The sequence below is a fragment of the Phaethon lepturus genome, unplaced genomic scaffold (genome assembly GCF_000687285.1).
Source record: "Phaethon lepturus isolate BGI_N335 unplaced genomic scaffold, ASM68728v1 scaffold6688, whole genome shotgun sequence".
In the NCBI taxonomy this organism is placed as follows: domain Eukaryota; kingdom Metazoa; phylum Chordata; class Aves; order Phaethontiformes; family Phaethontidae; genus Phaethon; species Phaethon lepturus.
Window position 1 is genome coordinate 27,316 of NW_010555442.1, and position 26,860 is coordinate 54,175.

General features: G+C 46.4%; 1 protein-coding gene across 1 annotated transcript in view; it reads left to right on the forward strand.

Moving 5' to 3' along the window:
* LOC104624711 (dual specificity mitogen-activated protein kinase kinase 4-like) overlaps window positions 1-24,080 on the forward strand; it is a gene marked incomplete at both ends in the record, with an annotated part of 43,685 nt that extends 19,605 nt beyond the window's left edge. Inside the window, 4 exon segments of the mRNA XM_010292150.1 lie at window positions 9,492-9,611; window positions 20,584-20,703; window positions 23,483-23,534; window positions 23,953-24,080. Of these exon segments, the coding sequence (XP_010290452.1) occupies window positions 9,492-9,611; window positions 20,584-20,703; window positions 23,483-23,534; window positions 23,953-24,080 (420 nt within the window).
* Between the last annotated feature and the right edge of the window lie 2,780 nt (window positions 24,081-26,860).

Below are 26,860 nucleotides of genomic sequence, written 5' to 3' on the forward strand. Positions count from 1 at the left end.
CTGGCTGGTAGCTAATGGCATCAGTATTTTAACTATCTTGATGATATCAACTGTAAGTGCTCCCATGGCACAGTAGAAGTGAGCTATGTGGTGTTGCTCTCTTTTCCACTGTCTCTGTCTTCTTTGGTATATTCCCCGGTCTGATCTGGAAATGTTCACTCCAGCTGGTCTCACGTGCCAGGTAGACATGTCGCCGCCCCAGCTGCTGTGAATATAATTCATACTTGTCTCCAGTGTGTCAGGTTACTGGAGTAACTACCATCCTTTGATTTCCTCCAGTGAGTACTGACTTCCTCACAGCGGTGGTATCGCTGGCCAGGTCTCTGCATGTTTTGGATCACTGTGCAGTGGTGTTTCAACCTGGTTTTTGAATCCCTAAGAGTCTCCAGTGTAGCTAGAGGCTGCCTATAGCTAAAGGCTTGCTTCTATTAGTTGCCTTTGGTGGAACTTGTAGATGGAGTTCGCAGATGACAGGTTGAAAACTGCTGATGTAGTAAAATGATGCCTGGGCACCCGCAGCTTCTCAAACCCAGGGTGTGTTGACCTGGGTAACTGTAGTTATACTACTATAATCATGATAGCGCTGGGTAAGAAAAAGGCTGAGTGGCTTTGTTATCTGAAGCTCTGCAGTGCGTACAGCTGTGCTGAGAAGAGCGCTTTGTTGGATTAGCTAACGTCATCGAGGAGGAGACGCGTCTGCTGGCACAGATATTCTGTTGTCCCAGACTGTGTTTGCACAAGGGGTGTTCAGCATCGTAGGATAATCTTGTCAACATCGAGGGTCCATGATGGAGGTACAGCTCCCATCTGGGAGGCAGAAGGCACCAATGCTATGCTCTTGAAGCACACAGTTGGAGATGAAATTGCACAGCCTGTTGCTCAGGCTTTCCCAAGGGAAGAGAGGTGGTCTGAACCTTGGGGGGTGGGCTTGGGGGATCACTTTTAAACAAATAAAGCCTGATAGATTTACAGTGGAAAAGAGAAGGAAGGTTGGAGGGTCTGGGAAACAACATAATTTCTAAAGTGTTGCTGGTCAGGGACTGTTGTGTTTTTCCCAGTGGGCATAAAACACAAAACTGAGCAAAGGAAGACCTGTGGGTGGAACAGTAAGCAAGGTCTCTAAGGCAGCAGCAGCTATTCCACAGCTTGGATGGTGCAGTTATTTGAGATTAGATTTCAGGACAGGGCTGAGCTCGGACTAGTGACTGGTTCATCCTAGACCACTCAGCCTTTTCTTTCTCAGATTGCTGTTGCTTTTGGGGCATCTGAGGTTGTGCATTAATGTCCCTGCTCCTGCTGTATCTAAGTCTGCCCTGTGGGCCATCTGTGTTTGGGGCTGTCTACCTCCTGCTCTCTCTCTGTCTCCCTCTAGCCTGTGGTGTCCTGACGGCTTGCAGAGCTGTTGCCTTCTGAAGCCACAGCTCCCCACCTGCGTTCAAGGAAACTGAACTGCTCCCCACAGTCTCTCCTTGTTCTACAGGCAGGAACTTAACTTGTTTTCTTCTCCTTCAGCATAAAGACCTTCTGTAAGAAAAAGTTTAGAAGGGGGATGGTGGTTTGAGAAGAAAAAGCATCAGTCTGGTGATTTGAGGTCTTGACTACGATCTCAATGACATGTGCTTGCAACTCGGTGGTGTGGCACCATGCTGTGTGCAGGGGAGCAGGAACGCTGCCCTGCAACTACCTGGATCGTGAAACCAGTGTCTCTGCTTATTTGGTGGTGCTGCTGTCCCTCTCCTGTGCTTCCCCAAGAGCAATATCAGTGCAGCAGGCACATCATCCTTGGAAGGACGTTCAGCAGTAGGAAATAGCTTTGTGGAGGCCGCAAGCCAAAAGTCGTTGGCTGCTCTGTACTGAGGAGTGAAACAGAGATGGCTCCAGAAGCTGCTAATGAGATGCATTGAAAATTGGTATGGGAGCCTCCTCCAGCTGCTCCTCTATCCTTCTCCACCAATGCCAAATTTCCACTACCTCTGTTGCAAATTTCCAGCACACTCGGATACCCTCCTGCCCCGCTCCTGGGAAGTCCAAGTCCGGTTTGCAGCCACCATGACCAGCCTGCATCCCTTGTGGCTTGTTGGCCCCTTCTGCCATGGACAGATTCAAATCCTCTTTGTTCTAGAGGCGTGCTGCATTTACATTGTACAGAGTGGGTGAAACGCTCTTTCCTGCGAGCTGGAGTCTTCCTCCGGCTGATCCCAGCTCCGGCTGTGCCGAGGCAGCCTGGTGCCTCTGGGCACTCACCCTGCTCACCTCCGGCTGCGCAGGTGCGGCTGCTGGAGTATACACTCAAATCCTGTTTGCAGCTCCTTCCTCTGGCTTTTTCTAGCCTGTCATGCCTTTGCACAAGGAACAGTCTTTTGATTCCTTGAAGTGTGGTTTAGCTTAACCTTCTGCTTTCTCCCTGCTCGGTGCGTGTGGCACCAGCGCCGCGGAGCACACTGGCTCCTGCTGCCCCCCGGGACTGCCCCAGCACAGCCCTCGTGCTGTGCTTCCCGTCTGTGTTTCTACCACTGCAAGAAGATAATTCCTGAGTGCTGAAATATCACTGAAATAACTTGAGATCTGCAGTGGAGGAACCATTTTTCTTTCATTTTTCCCTTTTATGCATTTTGGCCTCAGCCAATTTATGGATCCTGGCAGATATAATCCTGGCACCTTTATTGAGGGTGTCTAGCTGCTTGCATGGGCAGACCTGCCAGGCAGATGACTCAGAAAGCTTTCATCTGTGCTCGAGCGACAGCGGCGAAGGAGGAAGATGAGCCTTGTTGTGTCACTGGTGTGAAACCGCTGCAGCAAAGCTTTGGCTGGGGGACTGTTGTTGGGGAGAGGCTGGGATGATGAGCTCTCATCCCTAGTCCTACTCCTCTCTCTCCTTCAGCCTTTGTTGTTTTGTGCCTCTATGAATGTCTATTCAAATAACAAAAAGACATTATGTGCCTCTTCAGGAACAGGCTGGAGGCTGGAGTGGGCTGCAGGAGCAGGGACCCCACACTTGTGAGGCTGCTGGCTGCAGCAGGTTGGTTTCGGAGGCAGGCAGTTGTGGCCTTTGTCAGAATGTTTCTGCATCACTTACCTGTTCTGCCATAGAGAGCCTCTTCCTAGAGCCATCAGGAAGAGGGGGAGAGGATAAAGGAATGAGAAATCCAACTCAGAGGATTTGTATTCTAACTTTTCTCATTTTTGCCCCTGGAAAATGTTGTATTATGTTGTCCAAATCCTAATAACAGACAATCCTCTTATTCATTAGGTCCCTTTCTGTCTCAGATCCAACTAGAGATGCAGAATCCCTCTTTACTCTGGGTCAGCTGGCATTGAGGTCTTCCTCTCACTGAAAAAAAACCTGTTCATTTTCCTGAGGATTTGTTGGCATATAAGGTCAGTAGTCTTCCAGGTGGGAAAGAGAGGAGCCCAATTTTGTCCAATGCCAGCTCTGTCTGTGCAAGGTCACAATTGCAAGGCCGGTTTGTATGTTCACTCCTCACCTTCTTGGCAGGTTTCTCTTTTGAGCAACTTGTTTTCCTTGAAGAAGTCCCTGCCCTGTCTGGCATTTGCCTGCAGCACCGGCACCAGCTTTCTGCAATATTGCCCGGTCTGGTTTCCAGTTCCACCCAATGTCCTTTGACTTTGCTTCTGGTTTTTTGTTTTCTCTTTAGTCTGTTTTTGCTCAGTCTGTGGTGTTTCATAAGTGACTTGTGCATAATCTCCCCAGCCTCTTCACTCTGTGGAGAGCCCTGGTCCCTTCTCAGGATCTGCTGCACTGCCCATCACTCCTGGTTTTATCCAAGAGGCTTCATGGTATGTCCTGTTCTCCAGCCCCCTTTTGTATTTGCCCTCCAGCATCACCATGTGTTCTTGTCCCACCTGCTCTGGGGGGTTGTAGCTCTTATTGCACGAGGGTACTGCAAATTTGAGGAACAGGGCTGTCTTTGGAACATTGGAGGAACCTTGAGAAGCCCCATTTTATTTGGGTGAAGTAGTTTTCTTGGGAAGCTAAGCAACTGGGAGGTTTCTTTCTGTCCTGAGGTTTCCCTCTGGCACTGGTGATAGTTCACACAAAAAAAGTACTTTAAAAGTTCTTTGGCATACTTGGCTTTTCCAGACCAGTATAAAAAACCATAAATGAAAAAAAGCCCAAACTGGAATGAAAGCTGGGGAGTGTTCTCCCTGTTGGAGCAGGATGCTCTGCTTTTTACTGAACTACTGTACGTAATAGCTGGTGTGGGTTTTGTTAGCCAGGGTACTTAAAAAGGCCTCTTGAAGGCTAGGACAGTTTCCTGTTTGAAGAGTTCACAAGACAAATAAGTGACTATTTAAAATAGCCAGCCCTTAACCTGTTCTGCGGTGCCTGTGCGGGTCGGGAGCCGGAGCACGGCAGTGACGTCCTGAGCCCGCAGGTGGCTGGTGGGAGCCCTCTGCCTCCCGCTCCTCTCCCCTCCGGACCCCTCGCCCTGGGGGGCCGGGCAGGCCCTTTCTGCCCTGCAGCAGGGAGCGCCTCTGACGTTTGGAATTCGGTATTAGCAGCTTCTGCCAACTTTTCAGTCAGTTCAACTGGCTGAAAAATACACCATCAGGAGACGAGTAGAGTGGTTTGTGCTTTGGTTGACCTTCAAGCTTCTTGTCACAGCCCCATGGAAACATCCTGCACCTCTTTTAAACTGAATTATTTTTCTGTCTGAAATAGTTACAGCTAGGAGAGAAAGCCAGCTGGGGAGAGGGCAATTTTTGTCCACAGTCCTTGTGTTCGGTTTTCCCCTACCCCAAAGGATGTAGCGATTTTTCAGCCATATACCAGAATTTTCTGTATCTTCCCATATCTATTGTGTAAATCAGCCTAGCTGATTCAGTCCTGCTCTGCAGTATTGCCTAGTCTAGAGTTCCAGCTAGCACCCCCAGATGTTGTTGCTGTTTTTTTGTTGTCTAGCAGTATTTTTGACCAGACTACAAGTGGTCTTCCACTTCTTCTGCTCTAAACTTGTTCTAAGAAAATCAGAAGCAATTTCGAGATGAACTGGGTAATGGGAGAAGCTGGCCAAGGCACTGTTCAGAGATACATAAAATTCAGTAGGATGCCAAACAGATGAGGTGTCCATAAAAGATCCGTCGTCTTCCTGGAGAAGCAAGTAAGCTGTAGAGCCATTTCTTGTTCAGAGCACAGTGCCTCTTTCACATCATTTTGCCTTGTAGTCAGTGCTTACTCTCTCATCTGTAGCTTTAAAACAGATGTTCGTGACTTTGGCTTTCACAGGTTTTCTCTGATGGCAGCCTTACAGCTGAAATAGGTTGCTAAGTATCAAATATCCCTGAGAGCAGAAATTTAACATTCATTTTATACCTCCCATAATCTCTCCATCCTTACCTGGATGCCTGATAGCCCATAAAAGCCCACCAAAATGACACATTGCCATATTAAGCTCAGTCAAGGGGCAAATTTCTCTGTCCTTCTGATTTCCCATGTGACTTGTGAAGGGAAGTCTTGGGACTTTTTCCAAGCTGGCTTTATTGCAAATCATCGTTCCCATTCTTCGCATGATTAGGTACCCTCTCCCAAATTGACTCCTAGTGGTTTATTGAGCAGAATTTTCTGTTTCACTCATCCGTTTGAGTAGCTGGCTGAGAGTTGGGGAAACCAGTGCTCCAAGCCCTGCTAGTAGTACACTGGGAAAGGAGTGAATGAGTAAGGGCTAAAAGGAAATGTTGAGAGGGAGCAAGAACCTTTACAGGAGGCGGAAAACAAGTTGTGATCAGCGGAAGACCTGACGTACTTCTGTCAGCAGTAAATGTGTTTCAGATGGGTTTCAAGTGTTTCAAATGTTTTAAATATTCTTGTCCTCAGCAGCAAGTGAACAAACCCCCTTCTTTCTGCTGGTTTGGTGTCCTCAGTCCCTGCCGTCCCCTGGGAGCACCAGCTTTCCGGTGACACCGTCAAGCACTGCTGTGCTTTCTGCTGAGGACGTGTGTGAGCCCTGTGCGCAGGACAGCACTGTGGTGTCTCACAACTCAGGGAGTTTTCAGTTTGGTGTTTATAGCTTTTTTTTCTTTTCTTTCCTTTTCTTTTTTTAAATGGTTGCTACCCACTGCACCTGGATCCTTTTGTGTGTTTATTGAGGCTGTGTGATGTCTCTTCTGTTTTGGGTCCAGTTTCTGGGATCCGCCTGGTTTTAAGTTTGAGAGTGGTCCAATCCCCAGCATAGCTTATTCTTCTGCTGTTGATGCTGCGCAGGGCGTAGCTTTTCAGAGCTGTCGTTCCTGATATCAGGACGCTTTGTGCTAACTGATGTTTGTGTTAAAAGGACTGGAGAATTTTCTCCTGGAGGATTTGATGCAGTTTGAGGCCAAAAAATGAACTGTTAAAAAAGAGATTTTCCATAAGCCTCTGTGACAAAAAACACTTTTTCCATATGTGGCTTGTTTGGCCATGTTAGTGACTACATGCAGTAGAGTGACCAGGCTGAGAGATGTAAGAGCTGAAGCTAAGTCAGACCTGTTCATCCTTGTCTTAAATGGTGTCTTCAGGCTGCTGCCTCACCTTGCGCCTTCCTTCCCTGCCTTCTCCCATGCTCTTGGGGGAGTCTGTCTGGTAGGTGCTGCAGTGTCTTGCACTCTGCCTTGGAGTTAGGTAGCAGATCGTCATTATGGCTCGTGTACTATTTGGGTAGCGGCTGCTGTTGACTTCAGTCACCTTTTGCTGTTTCTTCCTTATTTCACTGGTGAGCCCTCATTCCTTAGCTGGTGAATTGGGACCACTGGCCTGCAGCAGACTCCCTGGTGTGCTCCAGCTAAACAAAGCCATCTCTTCCAGCCTGGCCTGACCCCAGCTCAGCACTGTGCTGCGTGCTGCTCCTGATAGTTTTCCTCCTCCTCTTGAATTTGCCAATCACCAGTCTCCAGCACTCTTGTAGGAGACCTTCCAATCTTGCATCACCTTCATCCCCTGAAGCAGTGTCTGTTGGGGAGTCCATGCTGGCGTCTTACGGTGTTTGGCGTCCTCAGTCCCTGCCGTCCCCTGGGAGCACCAGCCTTCCGGTGCCACCATCAAGCACCGCTGTGCTTTCTGCTGAGGACACGTGCAAGCCCTGTACACAGGACAGCACTGTGGTGTCTCACAACTCAGGGAGTTCTCCTTTGTCTCCCGTGTCTGTCTGGACGCTCTGCCCTGTAGCCGACCCACTGTCTGCCCTCTGGGTCCTCTGCCTGCTCTTTCTCTTCTTCCCTGGGGAGATTGTATTTGGGAAAAGGAGAAATCTTTGGGTTTGGTGTTGTGCTGGGATGCTGTTAAAATTGCCTCCTCTATACAAATTATTTCACATGCTTTCTAGAGTTGGAGAAGTAACAGCAGAAAAGAAAATGTCAGAGGTGGGAGGAGAATGCTTTCAGGAGAAGTTGTGGTGTTTGAGGAGCACACTGCAGGGATGGATGTGACAGGGTCGTGCAGATGCAAGCGGAATGCAGAGGGGGGCTGGGGAGGCTCCCGGTTGACCAGGAGAGAGACTTCTGGAGACAGATGTGGAGTTGGCACAGAAGGGAGATGTGAGTTACAATATGGAGAAAAGCTGCTTCTGATATCGCTCCTCATCGGAGGTGAACTTTTCAGAGGGGAGTGGGTAGCATCTCAGTAAGAGACTAAACTATTCCTCATAGGTCCCACCATGGTGGCTTTGGCACCCATCGTCTTCTATTGAGGTCTGAGCAATGGCGTTATCGTTTCACACAGTGCTGACGGTGTGCCACATAGAAAGAGACATTAGATCTGCTCAGCCTTTGATATCTCAGCAGGGGTTGTAGAGCCTTATATGATGTAGATGTAAGACGAAGAAATAACCAAACTAGTCTGGCTTCCTTCAGTGACGTGTCTGAACTTCTGTGAAACAGACTTGAACCAGTGACCTAGAGGTGAAGCTTTTTAGTTTTCTTTACTAGTCCGTTGAGCCATCTTCTTGCTCTGTTTGTGACTACTCAATCCCACCCACTCATCGCAGGCATCGCAGGGTGTGGATGTTACAGATCGTGGGTGTGCTGGGCAAGTTTCTTGCCAGTTTTCCCAAGTACTCTACAATTCACTGGGAGGGAAAAGGGCAATAGGAACATGACAATTACTGGTCTAGGCCAAACTAGAGCTACTAGAACATTAAGAACAAGTGGTGAAATACCAAAATATCAGGATACACCAAAGGTAAGGAAAATTATAATGTTGATATTGTCCTCATTTTGTGTGGGTCATCACAAAAATAGCTTTAAGGTACATAATCATGCACTGTTTCTCAAATGCTGCAATATGAATGGCCAACCTTGAAAGTACCTTCATATACTTAGCCTTGTGCTTGCTAATTGTGTGGTCTTGATGCCACCAGCAGTTGCTCATTGGGCAGTAGTGTTGATGGAAGTGGGTGCTGGTATCTTGCAGATTTTTCCCACAACCTGGAATAACTGTTCTTTCTTTGATAGCCAAGTAGCTTTTTTCGTCGAGGAGGGTCCAGGCTACCTCTGTTTGGACTTCTTGCCAAATTTTTTCACCTTTTTTTAAATGATTTTTCAACATGAGTCACACCTTGAGGATCACAATTTTCCTTACCTGTGATTCAGGGAATGCATTACTTAGTGCAAGATGTTAAATACATCTGTAAAATACCATGAAAAACTGGATGGTCTTCCCCATCTTTCATTTAACAAGCTTCATGTTTGCACATGTACTGTTTTCTATTTTCAAACTTGCGTTGTTCTTTTCAAGTCCAAATGAGACTTTTCTTTATGTATAGTATATATATGAAGTATACTGTGTATATACATATATCTCTTTATATACATGGTAGATATTTTATATATACCTATGCGTGTGTATATATATAGATATCTATACACACACACATATATATAATTTTTTATATAGTGTTAATGTTCCATAGGCCAGTACTAGGTAAAGAGTTGTTAGTTTTATGAGAAGAGCTCACAGAACCGTTGCCCACCATTAGCGTTACCAGAACAATGTGTTCCCTTTGTTATGTGATGGTCCCTTTTCACTGTGCCAGCCATGGTGGAAGGAGCCTTTTTGTCTTCTGTGCTTGTCTTAGAAATTTTAAAGATAATATTCCTTGGTTAAATTTCAAAACAGCCTTTGAGCCCCATCCAACATGGCTAAGAACTGTGTGGGAATTTTTTTTTAAAATGAAAGCCTGAATATGTTGTTCTGCGGTAACACTGAAAACCAATGAAATCTCTGCTCTTTAATTGCATTCTGACATTTCATCTGAAAATGTTGATGCTCATGAGAGGACTGGGGATTTTATAGTCTGAATTAAATGGCTTTAGGGATTTTTAGTTATATTTCTTATTTGAGAACACAGCTTAATTCTCTAGAGTGTGTTTAAGCATGCCTTTGGGATTGCCTGCTCAGCCTTGGGTTTGGGTTCCCTGGCACATTTCTCCAGAAGCGGGTCTGAGGATACAGTAATGGCATGTAAGTGATAAAGTCTCTGCCACTCTTCTTCTTTCAGAGAATTCGGTCGACAGTGGATGAAAAAGAACAGAAGCAGCTTCTGATGGACCTTGATGTAGTAATGCGAAGCAGTGACTGCCCGTATATTGTTCAGTTTTATGGCGCGCTCTTCAGAGAGGTGGGCACTCCAAACTTGCTTCATTCATAGAACAGTTTGGGTTTTACTTTTTTTTTTTCTTTGCAGTTGCCAACTTGCAATAAGGAGGAGAAAGTTAATTTCTGTTAGGTATCATAGCTCCCCACTTTTAATCAAGGGTATTTAACCAGGAGACCCAGACGTCCGGGTGCTGCTGAGCACATACGTGCTATTCCCATTCACTGTTATGTCTCATTGCATATTTCAGTCTCTCCCTCTTTCCTGCTTTTCTTCTGTCTTGATGAGCTCTGGATCTGTGACTCCCCCACGCAGAGTGTGTGTTGCCAGGCTGGGTGCAGCTCTGCAGCACAGCGCTTGGACGCAAGTGCGGTTTATGTTGGTGGCTGTGAGATGCGATTGTATAGAGGACCTGTGTCCTTGTCATGAAGGTGAATGCTGTGGTAGTAGTCGCAGCTCCCCATAAAGCTATCTGATGTATGTATGTACGGATGTAGCCAGGCTGCGTCAGAGCCCGGATTAACATGCATCTGTCTTCAAGTGGTTTGTGCCTGCAGATATATAAGAAAACAATGGCAACTGTGCTGGGTCAGACCAAAACTCCTAGTGGGATGTTCTGTCTCTGGCAATGGCCTACAGGATCTGCTTGCAGAAGCGTGTATGATACTTCACCACAGCCTTCAGTTGTATGCAGCTGAGAGTCTTCTGAGCTAGATCTGCTGTCTTTGTGCTCAGTGATTCCTACTGGATTTCTTGTCCTTGAAAGTGTTCAGTTTCCCCTTGAATACATGTATGTTTTTTGCATCCATGGTGCTCCTTGAGAGGCACTTCCCTTGGTTGTCTACCCCTTGTTTGAAGGCCCGTCAACTTGACTCAGTTTGAATTTTCATCCTGTGGTGTTGAGTGGTTCCCCTAGTTTTTGCATTTGAAGAGGTGGTAAACAGTTGATCTTTATCCATCCTCTCCAGACCACTGAGGATTTTATGGACAGGTGCCATATTCCCCCTCTGTCATGTCTTACCTGGCCTGGCACCAGCTTGTGTCATACATGGAACTGCTTCCAGACCTTTGATCATTTTTCTTGCTGTTCTCTGCATCTTTTCCAGTTCTACTCTGTCCTTTTGGGACAGAGACCAAAATTACATGACTGTTCTTGAAAGGAGCAATATCTGCAATAGCTAGCCTAGGTGCTGTAATTTTGTTTTGCTCTTTTATGCACACAGATACCGTGTGCTGTGGAGTGGGTTATTCAATGTGATGTTCCATGAGTGCTTCCAAGTGAAGAACAGAATTAGAGCATTGAAAGCTGTGTCAGCTGACCACACTTAATCCTGACATACTTTAGGTGTTCATGGCCAGGCATATGATATTAATTACTGCATGTTTTTGACTATTTTAGCATCTACATACTGTAATTTAGGGTAGGTATTATGCTGCAAGGCCACAGAAGGTATCCTTCTATCTCCTTGTACTTTGCCCAGGCACTCCCATTGCTATCCAGCTTCAGATGACCAGTAAAAACAGTTGGGAAGCTGGCCTTCTCCATGCAGCCCGGACAGCCTTACGCCATGGCTGGAGGCCAGTCATCAGGCTGAGCTGAGTCTGTTCAGTACAGGCACGAGAAGAGGAATGTAGCACAGGTGAGCAGCACGGGTTTGCAAGCATTTGGTCCATTTGCAAGAACAAGAGTTTTGGAGAAGGTGAATGTCAGAACCTGACTACTCCATCCCCTTCCTCCAGAGAGCAGCAGCTCCTGCATCTCTTCTGCAGGTGTGGGTTATTTCTTCTCCTGTAATTGCTGTGCTGTTGAAGCTGGCACAGTATCAAGGGATAGACAGGGAGTCTTGCCTGTTTTCCACTACTTCAGCACAAATTGAGTACATCTACTCAAGGGAAGAAGGAAAACAGAGACCTACTGGCCACTCGTCATCTTTGAATATTATCAGGCATAACAGCCTTTGCAGAGTCTTGTGGAGCTTTACTGGGGGACTGTTAGAGAGTGTTACAGTTAAAGTCCAAAACTGGGACTGAATATTCAATTCCTGCTTCTAGAGAGTCTGCCTCTGTCACTTTGCCAGGTCACTCCTCTGGATTTAAGTCTCAGTCTCTAACATAAGAATAATAGTCCTTCCTTTTCCCATGCTCTGCTTTTTCTTACCTGTTTAAACATGAAGCCATTTTGGGCCAGGAGGTGTTGTCCATATTCACACAGTACAAGCTCCTACCAAGTGTGGAGCCTCAGCCTTGGCTGAAAATTTCCAGCTTTGCTGAAATACAAATGATAAGGCTGTCAGCTGGTGTGAAGAAATGTCTCTGGGCAAGACAGTGTCTTGCCAGATGCTAATGAGCAACATGTTCAGAGCTGTGCAAGCCTGTCACTGCTCTGCAGCTCTAGGCACATCCCAGGATGTAAGTATAAATAATATAAAAACTTACCTTGATCAGCACCCAAATGTCAGCCTGGCTTCTGCTGTACCCTTTGTCTTGTCCAAAAATGCTGTCCTGCAGCCAGGCAGGGTTCCTTGCATGCTCTGTGTGGGAAAGGTTTCAGTAAGGTCACTCTGGGTTATATCGCGTTGGGCCCTAGAATACCCTTTTCCCACCGGCCTCGGCATCAGTGGTATTTGCTTCTGAGATGAAAGCAACCTTCCGCTCTTCTCGGTCCGTTACTGCCAAGGTGATGTTCCAAGTCATGTACCTCAAAGGGTGAGCTGGTATGCTTGGATAAGGTTTTCTGTCTAGTCATATTAATTACATGTTCTAATATTAATTACACCTTTTAAAGCTAGGAAACCATGACAACAGAGAAGCGCAGAAAGGGAAAAAAAGAATTTCACCAGTGTGTTTGAACCTGTCTCACCCCCCACTCTGCTTAGCAGATCTGTTCCCAAAGAACTGTGAACGAACCGGGTCACTGCTGCACCATTCCCTGGAGTATAAGAGCTCATGGGACATTGCTAAAGACTGAACCTCTCTCGGGAAGTCCTGCAGAAAAGCATAGAGAAACAAAGTCCTTTTTTCACCTTGAAATGCTGGAACAGTAAGGAAGTAAGTTCCAAAAGGCAGACCCTTCTGGGACTGCCTGCTCTGAGCCGGGATTCAGATTCTTTGGAGATGGATGGAGGTACAGATGGGAAGTCTTCTGCCTGTTCCCAAAAGGTGAAAGACTTCAATCTGAGCCTCTTTAGAGGAGCTTAAATGTTGAGTAGGTGGCTCTCACAATCCGATCATTGGCAAGAAGATTGTAGCAGCTTCAGGAACAGCAGCAGGGCAGCTGGGCTGTTTTGAAAGGCAGGTAGCCTTTCCAGGAGAATGCTGTTGATGTGGAGAAGCAGAGCTAAGCTCTTAAATCATGACAGTTTGGGGAGTGGGAGTGCTAAACCAAATTGGACAAAACTGTGTAAGGACTTGTTTTGAAGACAGACAAGTATCCCAGCTTGCAATCAGGAAAGTAACTGTAAATAGGCAAGTTACTGTGGCAGCCTCTACAAGTATGAAAAGTTTGATTTGGAAAGGCAAAAAATATAACAGAAATCTTTTTCTCGAGTTGTATTCTGTCTCACTTGTTCAGCAAGCATTTTCTGATAGGGAAAGTCTTCTCTGGGTACTGGTCCTGCTTGCAGGCAGCATCTTAACACATATTATTTGCTTCTTGTTCTTTAATCATGAGAGGTGTGATTCTGTTATTTATGTTTGTGTAGATAAGGTAATGTGTAACAATATAAAAACTACAAGTTGATTGCTGGGTATGGGACTTTGCTTGAGTTTATTGTCACCCACTGGATCAAATTAAATTGCCTGTTTAATGAAACAGGAACAATGCTGAAAAAGTAGAAGACAGCGTTTCAGCCTTTGCACGGAGTAAGAGGCTTCATTGCAGTGACGCCAGGCAGTGCATGCGCTAAAGTCAGGTCCTCCGTGGGACAGTGCTCTGCTCACTCCTGCTGTCACTGATGAAGCTGTGACCTTAACATCACTGTGTTGCACCTCCCCGTGATGTTACAGCAACCTTCATTCTGCTAGTGCAGCTGTTGAGTGGACTGTTCTATTGGTTTTCTAACAACCCCAGGTAGAAAAAAATCAACCTTTTCTTTCAAGAACAGAAAGAATCCCTGAGCACTGACATTGTAATATGTGGCATTTGAAATGGTCCGTAGCCTGACTGCTTAACAGAAAAGGAAGATGCAGGTAGCAAAGGCTGGAGAATGAAGAGAATCTGAAAGAGAAAGGCCTGGAGGAAAGTGCAGAAGGGGTGGTTATACCACTGGTTATATTCCTGGTTACACTGGTTATGGAAGGGATTTGATGGCTGATGAATCATAAAATCATTGAACCATAGAATGGTTTGGGTTGGAAGGGACATTTGAAAATCATCAAGTCCAACTCCCCTGCAAATGAGCAAGGACAACTTCAACTAGATCAGATTGCTCAGAGCCCTGTCCAACCTGACCTTGAACACTTCCAGGAATGGGACATCCACAACTTCTCTGGGCAACCTGTTCCAGTGTCTCTCCACCCTCATTGTAAAAGATGTCTTTTTTTTTCATGTCCAAGCTAAATCTACCCTATTTCAGCTTAAAGCCGTTGCCCCATGTCCTATCACTACAGGCCTTGGTAAAAAGTCTTTCTCCATTCTTCTTGTAAGCCCCCTTTATATACTGAAAGAGGGCAGACCTTATTCCCCAGAGCCTTCTCTTCTCCAGGCTGAACAACCTTCATTCTCTCAGCCTGGGGTCACCATTTTTGTGGCCTCCTCTGGACCCCCTCCAACAGGTCCATGTCTTTCCTGTGCCGAGGGTTCCAGAGCTGGATGCAGCACTGCAGGGGGGGTCTCGCCAGAGCAGAGTAGAGGGGCAGAATCCTCTCCCTCGACCTGCTAGCTGTGCTTTTTGTGATGCAGCCGAGGATAGGGTTGGCTCTCTGGTCTATGAGCACACATTGTTGGCTCATGTCCAGCTTTTCATCCACCAGTACCAAGTCCTTCTCGTTAGGGCTGCTCTCAATCCACTCATCCTTCTGTCCTTATTTATACTGGTGAATGCCCCAACTCAGGTGCAGGATCTTGCACTTAGCCTTGCTGAACTCCATGAAGTTTGCCCTGACCCCATGAAACCAGTTGGTTTTTTCATACAGTGCCATTGAGAGCCCTGACTCCTGTAAAATGTGCACAGAGCTTTTCACATCAGTCATCAGAGATGCTGTGTTGAAGAGGATCTGGTTACTCGTCTGTCTGTTACCTGTCAAACTAGTACTTGCAAGGTGGGGGAGGAAGAAAGATGATTGCTAGGATTTCTGCAAACATTTTACTTGAATGAGGAGTGTTGAGCTGAGCCATAGGACTGCACTGAGCAACCCTGAAGCTTTTCCTGAGTGTTGTGGTTTGGAGGGTTTTTAGGTCTGAGGAAAAAAAATCTTCTCTTGCATGTCTGATGGAAGCTTTATGGCTAATCTAGTTTGAGACAGTACCTGTAAGGCTGGGAATGTTTGGTTAGTTATCATGACCACACTGATTGCTCTTTCAAAGTAACTGCTCCTGTTACTTTTCAAGAGGAAAAGAGGGGAAAAAAAAAAAAAAAAGCCTTGTCTGACTTGGGATCTCAACAGTGACTCCGATATGGTGCAAGTGTAGCTGAGACAAGTTTAAATGAACAAGCTCACTAGTTGATGAAATTATTCAATGAAAAATTCACGGCAAGTTGCAAAACATGCCTGGGAAGCCAGGTAAATTAGCCTGTGGGGAGCTTCTGCTGGTACGAGAGAAGAGCTGGTATGGATGTGTCAGTAACACAGTGCTGACGTTTGTGTAAATTGCAGAGGTATCCCTGGTCAGTTGATACAAGGTGTTTGCTTTCTTTGCTATTGATGCACAACCCCCTAGTTCTATGGAAATCTTTGGCTGTGTTGGTATCACTCAAGACCTCTGTCCCTGTGATCAGTCCCCACTCCATAGGAAAAGTGTCCTCTGTGTCACATAGGGATATGTGATGAAGGTGATGACATTCTTCATTTTCTCTCATTAGTGTGGTTGCAACTTGCATAAAAAGTTGGCCACTCCCTGCAGTGCGCTAATGTGATAAGCCTTCAGTATTGATATCACAGAATGGTGGATGTTGGAAGGCACCTCTGGAAGTTACCTTGTCCAACTCCTATGCTCAAGCAGGGACACCTAGGGCTGCTTGCCCAGGACCATGTCCAAATAGCTTTTGAGTATCTCCAAGGATGGAGACTTAGTATTCAAAAAACGCATAGACGTGGCACTTTAGTATATGGTTTAGTGGGCATGGTGGTGTTGGGTTGATGATTGTACTTGATGATCTTAAAGGTCTTTTCCAACCTTAATGATTCTGTGATTCACAGCATCCCTAGGCAACCTGCGCCAGTGCTCTCTCAGTGAAAAAGTGTTTCCTGCTGTTCAGAGGCAGCCTCCTTTGTTTCAGTTTGTGCCCATTGGGTCTGGTCCTGTCACTCGGCACCACTGGATAGAGCCTGGCTTTGTCCTCTACACACGCTCCCTTCAGGTATTTATATATATCGATGAGACCCCTCTGAGCCTTCTCTTCTCCAGGCTGCACAGTCCCAGCTCTCTCAGCCTTTCCTCTTGGGAGGGATGCTTCAGCCCCTCAGTCATCTTAGTGGCCCTTTACTGGAGTATCTCCAGTATGACTGTGTCTCTCTTGTACCGGGGGACTTGGCACTAGACACAGCGCTCCAGGTTTGGCCTCGCCAGTGCTGAGTTGAGGGGAAGGATCACCTCCCTTGATCTGCTGGCAATGCTTTGCCTACTGCAGCTCCGAGTACTGTTAGCCTTCTCTGCAGCAACGGCACATTGCTGGCTCATGTTCAACTTGGTGTCCACCAGGGCTCCCAGGTCCTTTTCCACCAAGCTGCGTTCCAGCTGGGTGCCATCTTTGTGACGTGTTCGGTTGTCAGCTGGGATCTTGGGACTCTGCATTGAGAAGTTGAAGCATCCCAGTTGCTGGTTAAGCAGTTTTAGTCTATGTTCTGGAGATGGGGAACAGTATTTTGAATGAAATGCACAGGGTGTTCGTGGACATTTTTTGGAATGCCTACAAGATGTGTATTAGCATCTGGTAATTTTAATACCCAATAAGGACAAAAATATATTCTTTGGAAGAGTAGCTCTAATGGAAAGAGAAAATTAAAATGTTTCTTTCATCATTTTATAATTGGAAATCAATCTAAGAGTATAAATTAAAGAGAAACTTTCATTAAGATGTTTTTGTCCTCACAATTCACAATGAAGCAGAACTTTCCCATGCACATCAGCAATTTTTTGTATTTGATCAGAAGGGTCGCTGGGTGACCGGTATCCAGTCATCCCTGCCAGTCATGTTTTTGTTCTCAGTAAAATTCATCAACTTAGCCAATAGGTAAGTCCTTTCAAGTCCCAGAAAGAGATAAGAACCTGTAGAATTTTGAATCTTGCCACCAGCCTTAATGAATGCATGACTGCAAAGATCTGTCATCTTTTTTCATTGATCTTGCTGACATGAATTCATGTTGATCAGGCAGATTTTTATATTACCAGATCAATAAATGCCCACATCCAGGATTTCTGTATGGCATATACTTCAGGAAACCAAGTAAACCAAGTCTTTCCTGGTGCTTTTGATCACGTACAGGTTTTTTTTAATGCTTAAATTAACATTGGATAACAATTTATTGCACTTGTTTGAGCATTCGGTAACGCACACATCCTAACCTTGCAGATGCACCAAGTATATTGCAAAGCTGTTGTTACAGTAATGGCTCTAATAAGGTTGCCTGTTTTTCACTTCAGTTTGCTTTTGCTGCACAAACACCAGCTGTTATAACCCGGGCGACTGAAGACATGCACAATATCGGTGCAATTGGACATAAATACAAGGCTGCGGGTGGTCAGTAATATTCTGGTATTCTTGAACAAATCCAATCCCCTGCAGTCTCAGTACAATAACACGGGAATACAGTGCAGTACCAATTTTTTGTATAAAACTGGTCAAAACAGAAGCAATGTTTTGAATGATCCTGCAGCCAGTAGAAAAGTCCATGTTTGCTTTCACTTATAGATGGCTTGCAAGGGTTTGGTGTGGTTCCAGTTTCACTTGATTTCACTGGCATGGTTCCAGTTTCACTTGCCTGGTGCACATCACTAGTGCTGGATCCATGTTGTTTTCTCTGAGGCACTCTCAATGATATGGAGGTGCCTCAACTGCACTTTGCATTTGTTGCCAGTGCTGAAAAGGGAAATTTTCTGCATATGTTGCCTAGTTTAATTTCTGCAGTTTAAGTCTGAACAGGTCCTCAGCCAAATTCATCCATAGCCAGTCTTTCACTCTCTAGCAGCCTAAGGTCACCTTTCTCCATGCCTTCTGAAACACCAGTCGTGTCTTCTTTCCTGCTGCGCTGTGCTTGCCTCTTTCACCATGATGTCTCTGCTTCTGTGTCCAGCACAGCACCTTTTCAGTCAGTCCCATCTGCTTTGTTTGGGGTGAAATGCATGTTTTCTGGACTTAGACTTGTAGCAGCCATTTCCCTTGAGTGAGTGACATTAGCTCCTGCTCTTCCTTGTGCTGATGTAAAAATCCTGGTGCCAAATGAGCAGCATAAAATGGGGCTTCCTGTGGTTCTGAACCCACAGTCGTCTTCCCCACCACCGGTTCAGCCTTTCACTAGGAAAGCACGTCCCTCCTTCTTAGAAGGGAGAGGCTCTCTCTATTACAACCAGCCAGTCAAAAGAGGTGATGATCCCGCTGTGTTTGGTGTTAGCGCAGCCTTACCTTGAGCACTGTGTGCAGGTCTGGGCCCCACCATTTAAGAAGGATGTGAAGGTCCTTGAATGCGCCCAGAGGAGGGCAACAACGCTGGTGAAAGGGCTGGAAGGAATGTCCTATCAGGAGCGGCTGAGGACTTTGGGCTTGTCTAATTTGGAGAAAAGGAGGCTGAGGAGCAACCTCATGGCTCTCTACAGCTTCCTGAGGAGAGGATGTGGAGAGGGAGGTGCTGACCTCTTCTCCCTGGGATCCAGGGACAGGATGTGTGAATGGTTCAAAGCTGCATCAGAGGAGGTTTAGACAGGACATTAGGAAGCATTTCTTTACCAAGAGGGTGATCGATGCCCCAAGCCTGTCAGTGTTTGAGAGGCATTTGGACAATGCCCTTAATAACATGCTGTAGCTTTTGGTCGGCCCTGCAGTGGTCAGGCAGTTGGACTAGATGATCATTGTAGGTCCTTCCCAACTGAAATAGTCCTGTGCTATTCTATTCTATTCCTCTTCTATTCCTCGTGAAGGCAGTATCCCTCCTTTGGCAGGAGACAGTGATGGATTTGCTGTCACTGAAGCAGCGGCATCCGTAACGCTGGTGGGACATGGAACACTTCCTGGTAGTTTTGTCTGTATTGCTGAAAATGACCTTGCATGTGTGTCAGCAGCCCAGGACCAAGCTGGGTGGCACCGCTACCTCCGCTGATACCAATGATGTGCAGTGTTTGACAACACCTTTGCTGGGCTCTTCTGTTCCGACTAAACCAAGTATTGGACTGGAGGCATCTTAGCAGATGCAGTTCCTTGGCTTGTGTTTCACAGGAGGTCATTCTGAGTGGTAGAAAAGCCCTTTTGGCTTTAAAACTTGTGGCTCTACAAGCTTTTCCATCATCTAACTATAACTCAGGAATTGCTCTTGGCTCTCATGAGCACAGAGAGATTGCTTCAAAAGGGAGAGACTTGGATGTGTGGGATGGGAGCACGGGGCTTTGCCACAGTTCCAGCATGTCCATGCCCTAGGTCTTTTTCCTAATTCCATTTCTGTGTATTAACATAGAGTTTTCCTGGTTTGTGTTTTGTCTGGTTGGGAAAAATTTACCTTCTATAGGGTAATTACTCAAGTTTCTTTTCTATTTGTTGCTTCTTATATCATGGGGGTGTGCAGCTTAGTCATAACCAGACAGGCATCCCATGCTCTGAACCGCCCAACCAGGCCAGGGCAGCACTACCTTGCACAAGCTGCTGGTCCTTACTCAAGTGCTTTGGGTGGTATTTAGCCAGGATGAGACATCCAGACTAATCAACTCGGTTCTGTACCTAGCTTTTGACAGCTAATGCAATTTTAATGCTCATGAGAGTATGAGTATCTGGTGAGGACAGGTCTAGTTCTAGTGTTTTAGTATTTTTAGCAATGAAGAGTTGCCTGAAGTGCATGAGAGTCTACAGAAATAGCTCATGCAAAGCCTTCTGTCGTCCTCAACTGGAGATAAAATGTTCAAAAAAATTGAAGTAACCAAGATCAATCCATGGCTAAGCTGTCCATGGTAGATACATACTAAAACAAAAGATGAAGTCCTTTTAGGTTGTGGGGATCCATTTCTCATCCCCAGAGAATCCATTGTGAGCATTTACAGATCTCAGGAGACAATTTGATAAAGGCATGATATTCTCCTATAATAGTTAAGCTTAGCTTGGTTTAACACAGTTGCTATTATGTTTTACAATTTTCTGCATTTATATTGTTTAACTATAAGATACAAATCAACAAAACCCCCCACATACTTGGGCTTATTTTAATTTTGTCTTGCTTAGATACTATCTCTGAACGTTGTGTGAAATGTCTTCAATCCTCTGCAGGGTTGTCATAAACTGAACAGATTTTTTTTTTTTTTTTAGTCTTATTGTGCATGCTCATGTCTCACTATGCCTGCAGCCTTCTGGAGAGCTAAAGTTTTTGAGATGTGGATTCATCTAGGTTCAGGCATCTAAAATGTAACGTCAGGTCTAAGCTGGTCAGCTAGATTCCTCTGGTGGTGAATGGAGTGGAGGAGAGGTGTGTATAGGGGCAAGTCTTCCATTCCTAAAATTGATCAAGATCAATTCCATCTTTCCTTTCAAATGCATGTTGCTGCTAATGTATTTTATTGTATTCAAGGGATCTCTTTATGCTCTCTGCATTTTTCTTTCTTCTTGTAGCTTGATAGTAACACATACTCTTTTTCTCTTTCCAGGGTGACTGTTGGATCTGTATGGAGCTCATGTCTACCTCGTTTGATAAGTTTTACAAATATGTATATAGTGTATTAGATGATGTTATTCCAGAAGAAATCCTAGGCAAAATCACTTTAGCTGTGAGTATTTTTGTGTGTGTTTTTGAAGCTAATGTGAAAAATTCAGATCTCTTTCACTCACTTGTGAGAAAGCTGGTTGATTTGTGTGCAGAACTGCTGCTGTTGTATTTCACCATGGTTTTAATGATCCTTGAGTATATTCTGACTTTCCCATAGTATATTGCACGATGGAAAAGCAGATCTCTGGGTCTGTAATCAGTTTATAAAGAGACCCCAGGACCAGCCTCCTTCTCTGTCAGCTTGGACATCAGCACCGACAGTGTAGGCACCAGCCCCCTCCTCGAGGATTGCTTCATGTGCACGGGTGGTGGCACCAGTGGAAGCTGGGCACAGGTTGTCTCATCCCAAGGAAGGTGCCTAAAACAGATGAGCTGCTTCCCCTTCCCTTGTTTGTAAAGGGAACAAGGGATACAAGCTCCTCTGTACAGGAGCTGAGTTCCCGTTTCGTGGTGCCTTTAGGTGGTGAAGTGAGATGAATCCCACACAAGGTATCTGAGTGCAGCCCTGCTATGTGGAGCCCACTGTCTCCCTTTAAGGAACCCTGTAAATTATCCTTGGCTGTGCCAAAATGAACTCTTCATTGTCTAAATGCAAGGACAAGTTTTGGCCCTGCAAAGCAAACTTTTGGTTTTGGGCTGTGGAGGAAGCGGTGTTGAAAGGTATCCCAAAATCTCTGTCGTGCTGCTGCCCTAAGATCTGGCAGGTCCGTTGGCTTTCTGCAGGGGACTCTGGGCCACTGCAGTCCAGAGAAGCCTCTAGTAGCCGTGTGGAAAGGCTCCCAAAAGGCTCTTTATAAAATGTTGAGCCTACCTGGATCTGCTGCCTCTTCTGACAGCTAACAGACTGCCTTGACAGCTCAGGCACTGCCACATATTTAGATGATTATAGCCAAGACTGCAAATCCTATCAAAGGCAGCCAGTGGCTGTTCTGTAGCCCATGGGATGCATTGTCTTACCACCAACCAACTGAATCTGTTACCGGCCAAAGCAAGGCTTGAGGCATAGACAAGTGATGGCTGGGTAAGGTCTATCTTTCTAGGGTAGTCTGCTTGGAGTTATATGTAATTCTGTGGAGGGAAGAAAAGGAGATCCTTTCTTTCTTCTAGGGTTTGCAGTGTGTTGGAGACACGCTGGCCCACATTTTGGCTCAGATAGACCTTACAAGGTGTTTACCCAATGAAGATAATTTGGGCAGAGACTTGAGATGATTTTTTAAGCCCTCAAAGGCAATTTCTGTACTTACCCTGTGCAGACATCATGCTGTGAAAGTGCACCAAAGCTTTAACTTCTAGCCAGGGAAATGAGCACCTCGGATGTTTCTGACCTGGGGGTGAGGAGTGGACTGAGTAAACTAAAATTTTCCATACCTGATCCATGACACACAACAGATGTGGGCATGTGAAGCCCAGCTGTGCTGTGCAGGAGGTCGTGGACTGCTTGTTGAACACTGCTCTCCTTCCTTCACATTGCACCTGAAGGCAGACCAGCCCCAGCAGCTCCAGAGAGAGGTCCTCTGCACAGACTGGCTTTAGGAACTGAGACAGGTTCTGACTAGAACTTGTGGTCTGAGATTTGTTTCTGTCCACCTTTCTCTAGAAAACAAATGAGGAACAGCATTTAATAACTCTGGTATGAGAATACTGGCCCTGAGTACCTTAGACCTTGAGGGCCTTCAGGTCCGGTAGGTCTACATGCACGCTGCCCTGGTAGCCTCATCATGTGCAGGTGGGGTACGTGCTGCAGCTCACAGCTTGGTGTGCTCCGCCAACCACCCTTCATTTCGTGTCGGCGCTCTTTTTACCCCGGGTTGAAGATCTGTGAGCTTCTGCTTCACCTGCTTGAGGGTGGGGGCAGAAGCTTCTGGCAGGGTCAACTCAGATTTAAACCAACATTCAGCCACTAAGTCCAGCAGGCTTTCTTTTGCTGAAGCTCAGGTCCAAGGAGGCCATCTGGTCTCATTCCACTATGGGCCTGCCTAAAAATCAGCTTTGCTGTTCAGACATGTACAGCTTCTGCTGCCGGAGCAGCAACCTGCAGTGGAGGAGCAAGGTGGGCAGCAAGGAGGAGACAGCACTTCAGCTGCCCCAGAGCCTGCGAGAGCTTTTAACTACCTTAACACTTTTAACTTTTAACTACCTAAACACTTGAACACAGGGTTGTGTGAGCAGCAAGGTCCAGTCTTTTAGGAGTTGTTCCTTGGTGCTAGACTTCATCCTTACAGTCACACAGCTTCAGAGTGCTTTGCAGCGCAACACAAACACCCTCTTACCATCATCTTCAAGGCAGTCTCTTGGACATTGGTTTCAATGATCTTTTCAGTAGAAGTGAAATGAACTAAAATGGTGAACTTTCAGGGTTTTTTCTGAAATCAGACTCCGTAAGTGTCTCTTCCCTTTAATGGTGAATGGTTAAATCACCTCTGCTTGCTGCTCAGCCAGTGGAATGGGAACAGTCGTTGCCTACTGAAAAAGTACAGTATGGGGCTTGAAATCAACATCAGAAATTGCTTGACTTCACTTCTCGGTCCTCTCTCCCAGAGTGTGATCTTTCCAGGTTACAACAAGTGGTATGTATTTACTTAAGCACATACCCTCTCTTATATCTCTTTCTGTTTGCAATAAAGATTGGGAGAAAAATGCTCTTGTTACATAGCGTATTGCAGCATTGATATCTTAACATACTAAATGGTTTTTTTCCCCCCTTCTTGGAGATCCAAAAGTTTAATAATCACAAGAATCTTAGAACATTTGCTTATTTTTCATCTGTTTTTCTTTCCTAGACTGTGAAAGCACTAAACCACTTAAAAGAAAACTTGAAAATCATTCACAGAGGTGAGTTCATGTCTTTTCTTCATGTCTACAAAAATGATTGCAAGGATTTTAAGTGGCCTTTGCTTCAGGTCAAAGTGTAATTAGCATGTGTATTACCGTGAGTGTGAGTACAGGTTTTGCACAAGTGTGTCTCCAGTGGCTGTTTCATTGCTTCTTCATTCAGTGGTTTTCGATAAAAGCATGACTTCAAGGTGGTTGGGTGTCTGGTTCTGCCTCTGGGCACGTGGCATCTTTGGGGCTGGCTCCATCTGCTCAGGATCCTCAGCGGTGGTGAGCACATCCACTTGCCGCCTGCCCGCCCCATGCCAAGGGACACAGCGATTGCACGGCGCTGTCGGTGTCACTTCTCTGCAGCTGCTGTTCCTGAAATTGAAATTCCAGCCATTGAGTTACCAGTTTAAATTTCTTTCCCTTGCAGACATCAAACCTTCCAATATTCTTCTGGACAGAAATGGAAATATTAAACTCTGTGACTTTGGCATTAGTGGACAGCTTGTGGACTCCATTGCCAAAACGCGGGATGCAGGGTGCCGGCCGTACATGGCGGTGAGTGGGGATGAGCACGCAGCAGGGAGCTGGCGTGCCCGTGGGCTGTGCAGGACCTCATCTTCCCTCTGCAGACCTGCTCAGCATGGCCGTGCCTGTCTTCTGGCTGAAGTGTCAGCCTGTTTCCCATGGGATGAGTACCCCTTCCCAGATGAAACCAAGCTGTGGATCGAGTGCTGCTGCTGCTGCAGTGCCAGCAAAGGTGTCCAGGCTGTGGCAAAGTGACCAAATTAGCTTTTTTTTTAATCTGGGTTCCTCTGCTGGTGCTGGAGCAGAGCTTCTCTGTGCCTTCCAGCAGCACCTGCTCACACTCCAAAACAAACAGTGAATTGGAGGAAGCAGTGCCATCTGGGTGTGGGGTTTTCTTGGTCTGCAAGAAATCCATTTGCCATGGTAAGATTATGTCACAGGAGTTACTGCTGAGCAGAATTATAGTGATTTTGCAAACCACTTTAATTCCAAAGCATGCCATAACTTAATTCCAGGAGAATGTGGTTCTGGAGAGCAGTGGTAGCAGAGCAGCTGTGTGGCCATTGCTGGGGCTGAGCCCTGGCTCCGGGGAGTCTGTCCTGGTTGGTTGTTTCCCTCCCTCTCCCAGGGAGAAAAGTTGTGGTGGTCATTTTCGAAGTTGTCTGAGGGTTTTAAACGCTTCTGTGCATCGGGCTGCTTTGAAAAGCATCTCTTGGTTTCATGTAAGCTGAGGGTGCCTGCATGGGGAGCTGTGTGTCTGCTGCTGTCAATGTAACTTTTATTTCAGTGGCTGTGTTTAATTCTCATTACTTACCTTATGGCTTTATATACTAAAATATACTGGGTTTTGAACTCTCTTATCTACCACCAAGGAAACAAAAAAGGAAAATCTCTCTCTTAAAGGTACAGTGCCCATCTGGTCTAGGTAACAGCTCTCGTTATCTGACTGTGGTGTCCAAGGCAAAACCTGTCTGCCCCAATCCTGATCTGTGCAGGATCACAAGAGTCTGAGTTTTGGAGCATTTGACCTTTTCAGTTCACTGTCCTTGTAGCAGAGCTAGTTACTTCATCGAGCTGGAAAGAAGAGTATGGATGAGATCTGCGTGGTGCAACAAAGTGTGTGCAAGCCCCCAAGTTACGTAACATAGTGAAATGGGATGGCATAGTTCGTTTAAATACCTTGTGAGGCTGAAGAGAGGGCAGAGGCATGTCTCCGGTCTGAGTGCTTTTGGCAAGTGCACGGAGCTCCCCGCAGGGACGAGGGTTGGTCAGAGCTGCCCAGTTTGCTGTGTTGGTGAGGCATGGGGGGCTGAGGGCAGCAGCAAAGAGCGGTGCCCCGGGAGGACATTTCTGCGCAGGAGCCAGTGCAGTCTGAGCTGGCGTGACCCGAGGCTGGGTGTTTGCGTCTCAGACCGCAGGCACTTCTGACAGCATTGCTCTGTGGAGTTGTGGTGGTTGTTAACTTTTCCCGATCCTCCGAGGTGTGTGTTAGGTCTGTAAATAGGTCTCTTGAAAAATTGCTCACTCCTTTCCCCCTCCCAAGTTCAGGGGGCTATAATTACAGGAATTAATGTTCCCACTTTTTCTTAAAACTGTGGGTAGATGGTTAGCTCTGCACAGGCTGTTGGTTTAGTTACGACGTGATAGTTACTGACATGTCTGTAAATAGCTGCGCTGCTTCATTTCCCCTGGGACTTGAGTCAGTGGGCACTTGCAAATGCCCCTTGTCTTTTCTCCCTGCCCGTGGGTATCCACTCTGCTCTTTGTTGCACAGCTCCCTCACCAGCTCCAGACTCCATTGGATTTTTAAGTTGAGTGAAAACGTTTCAATTCCGTTTGCGATTTTAAGAGCCTTGGCACAGTATACAGTTTGTGGGGTGAGCCAGCAGCTGGCAAATGTTGTGGGAGACGGCTGGCCCTTCTGCTGTCCGGACTCAGTGAGTCCTCTCCAAGTACATAAGCATTTCCACGTACTGAGAAGCTTCAGAAATGGGGAGATGTCCCCAGCATGTGGGCACATCTGCCAGCTCTTTCTCCAAGCCAGCAGCAGCTGATGGCTGTAGCGATGCTGTGATCAAACCTGAATATAGCTGGGAGGGAGTAAGGCCAGTCACACCCCTTTCCAAAGGAAAAGAATTTTTTTTTTTAGGTGCAAAATAGGTGACTCTTTTTTGCAAAATAATGTGACTCTGTTCTGCCAGGGTGGGTCTGATAAGGGCTGCTGGATGATGCTCCCTGACGATGAGGGAGTGTTGCTCTGCAAGGCCTGCTTGGCTCGTGACACTTGCAGTAATTCCTGTAGCGTGAGCACTTGCCCACCAAAGGAACCTGGTAACACCATGTTTACTGGAGCTGGGTCCCCAAGTAGCCGTTGATAACAATAACATTGGATATTGGCCAGTTTGACTGCCAGCAGTCGGATGAGGCAGCAGGAGCCACGTCCAGCTGCTAAGCAAGTGCTGTGTGATTTAACCAAAATTGTTAGAGCTGTCACAGAAGGCAGCGTATCAGCCTTGGAGCTGCCAGTGCTGGAGACGTTTTTTGCTTTCGGCTTTGCATTCCTCTGCCGTCATATTGCAGTAAAGGCAGACATGTTGGTGCCTTGTGTTCTCTGAAAGAAAGAAGGGAAAGATGGAGTCCGCGTGCTGCCCCAGCAGCCCCCTGCCCCCAGAGAGCCCTCCCGAGACCTGCGCCGATGTTCTGGGTCTGCTCTAGGTGAGGTTCCCAAACGCGCTCGCAGCAGCCTTAACCCAGCAGCGGGGTGAGATTGCTCCGGCCAGTCCCCGGTCCTCCCTGCCTGCTGCTCCCTG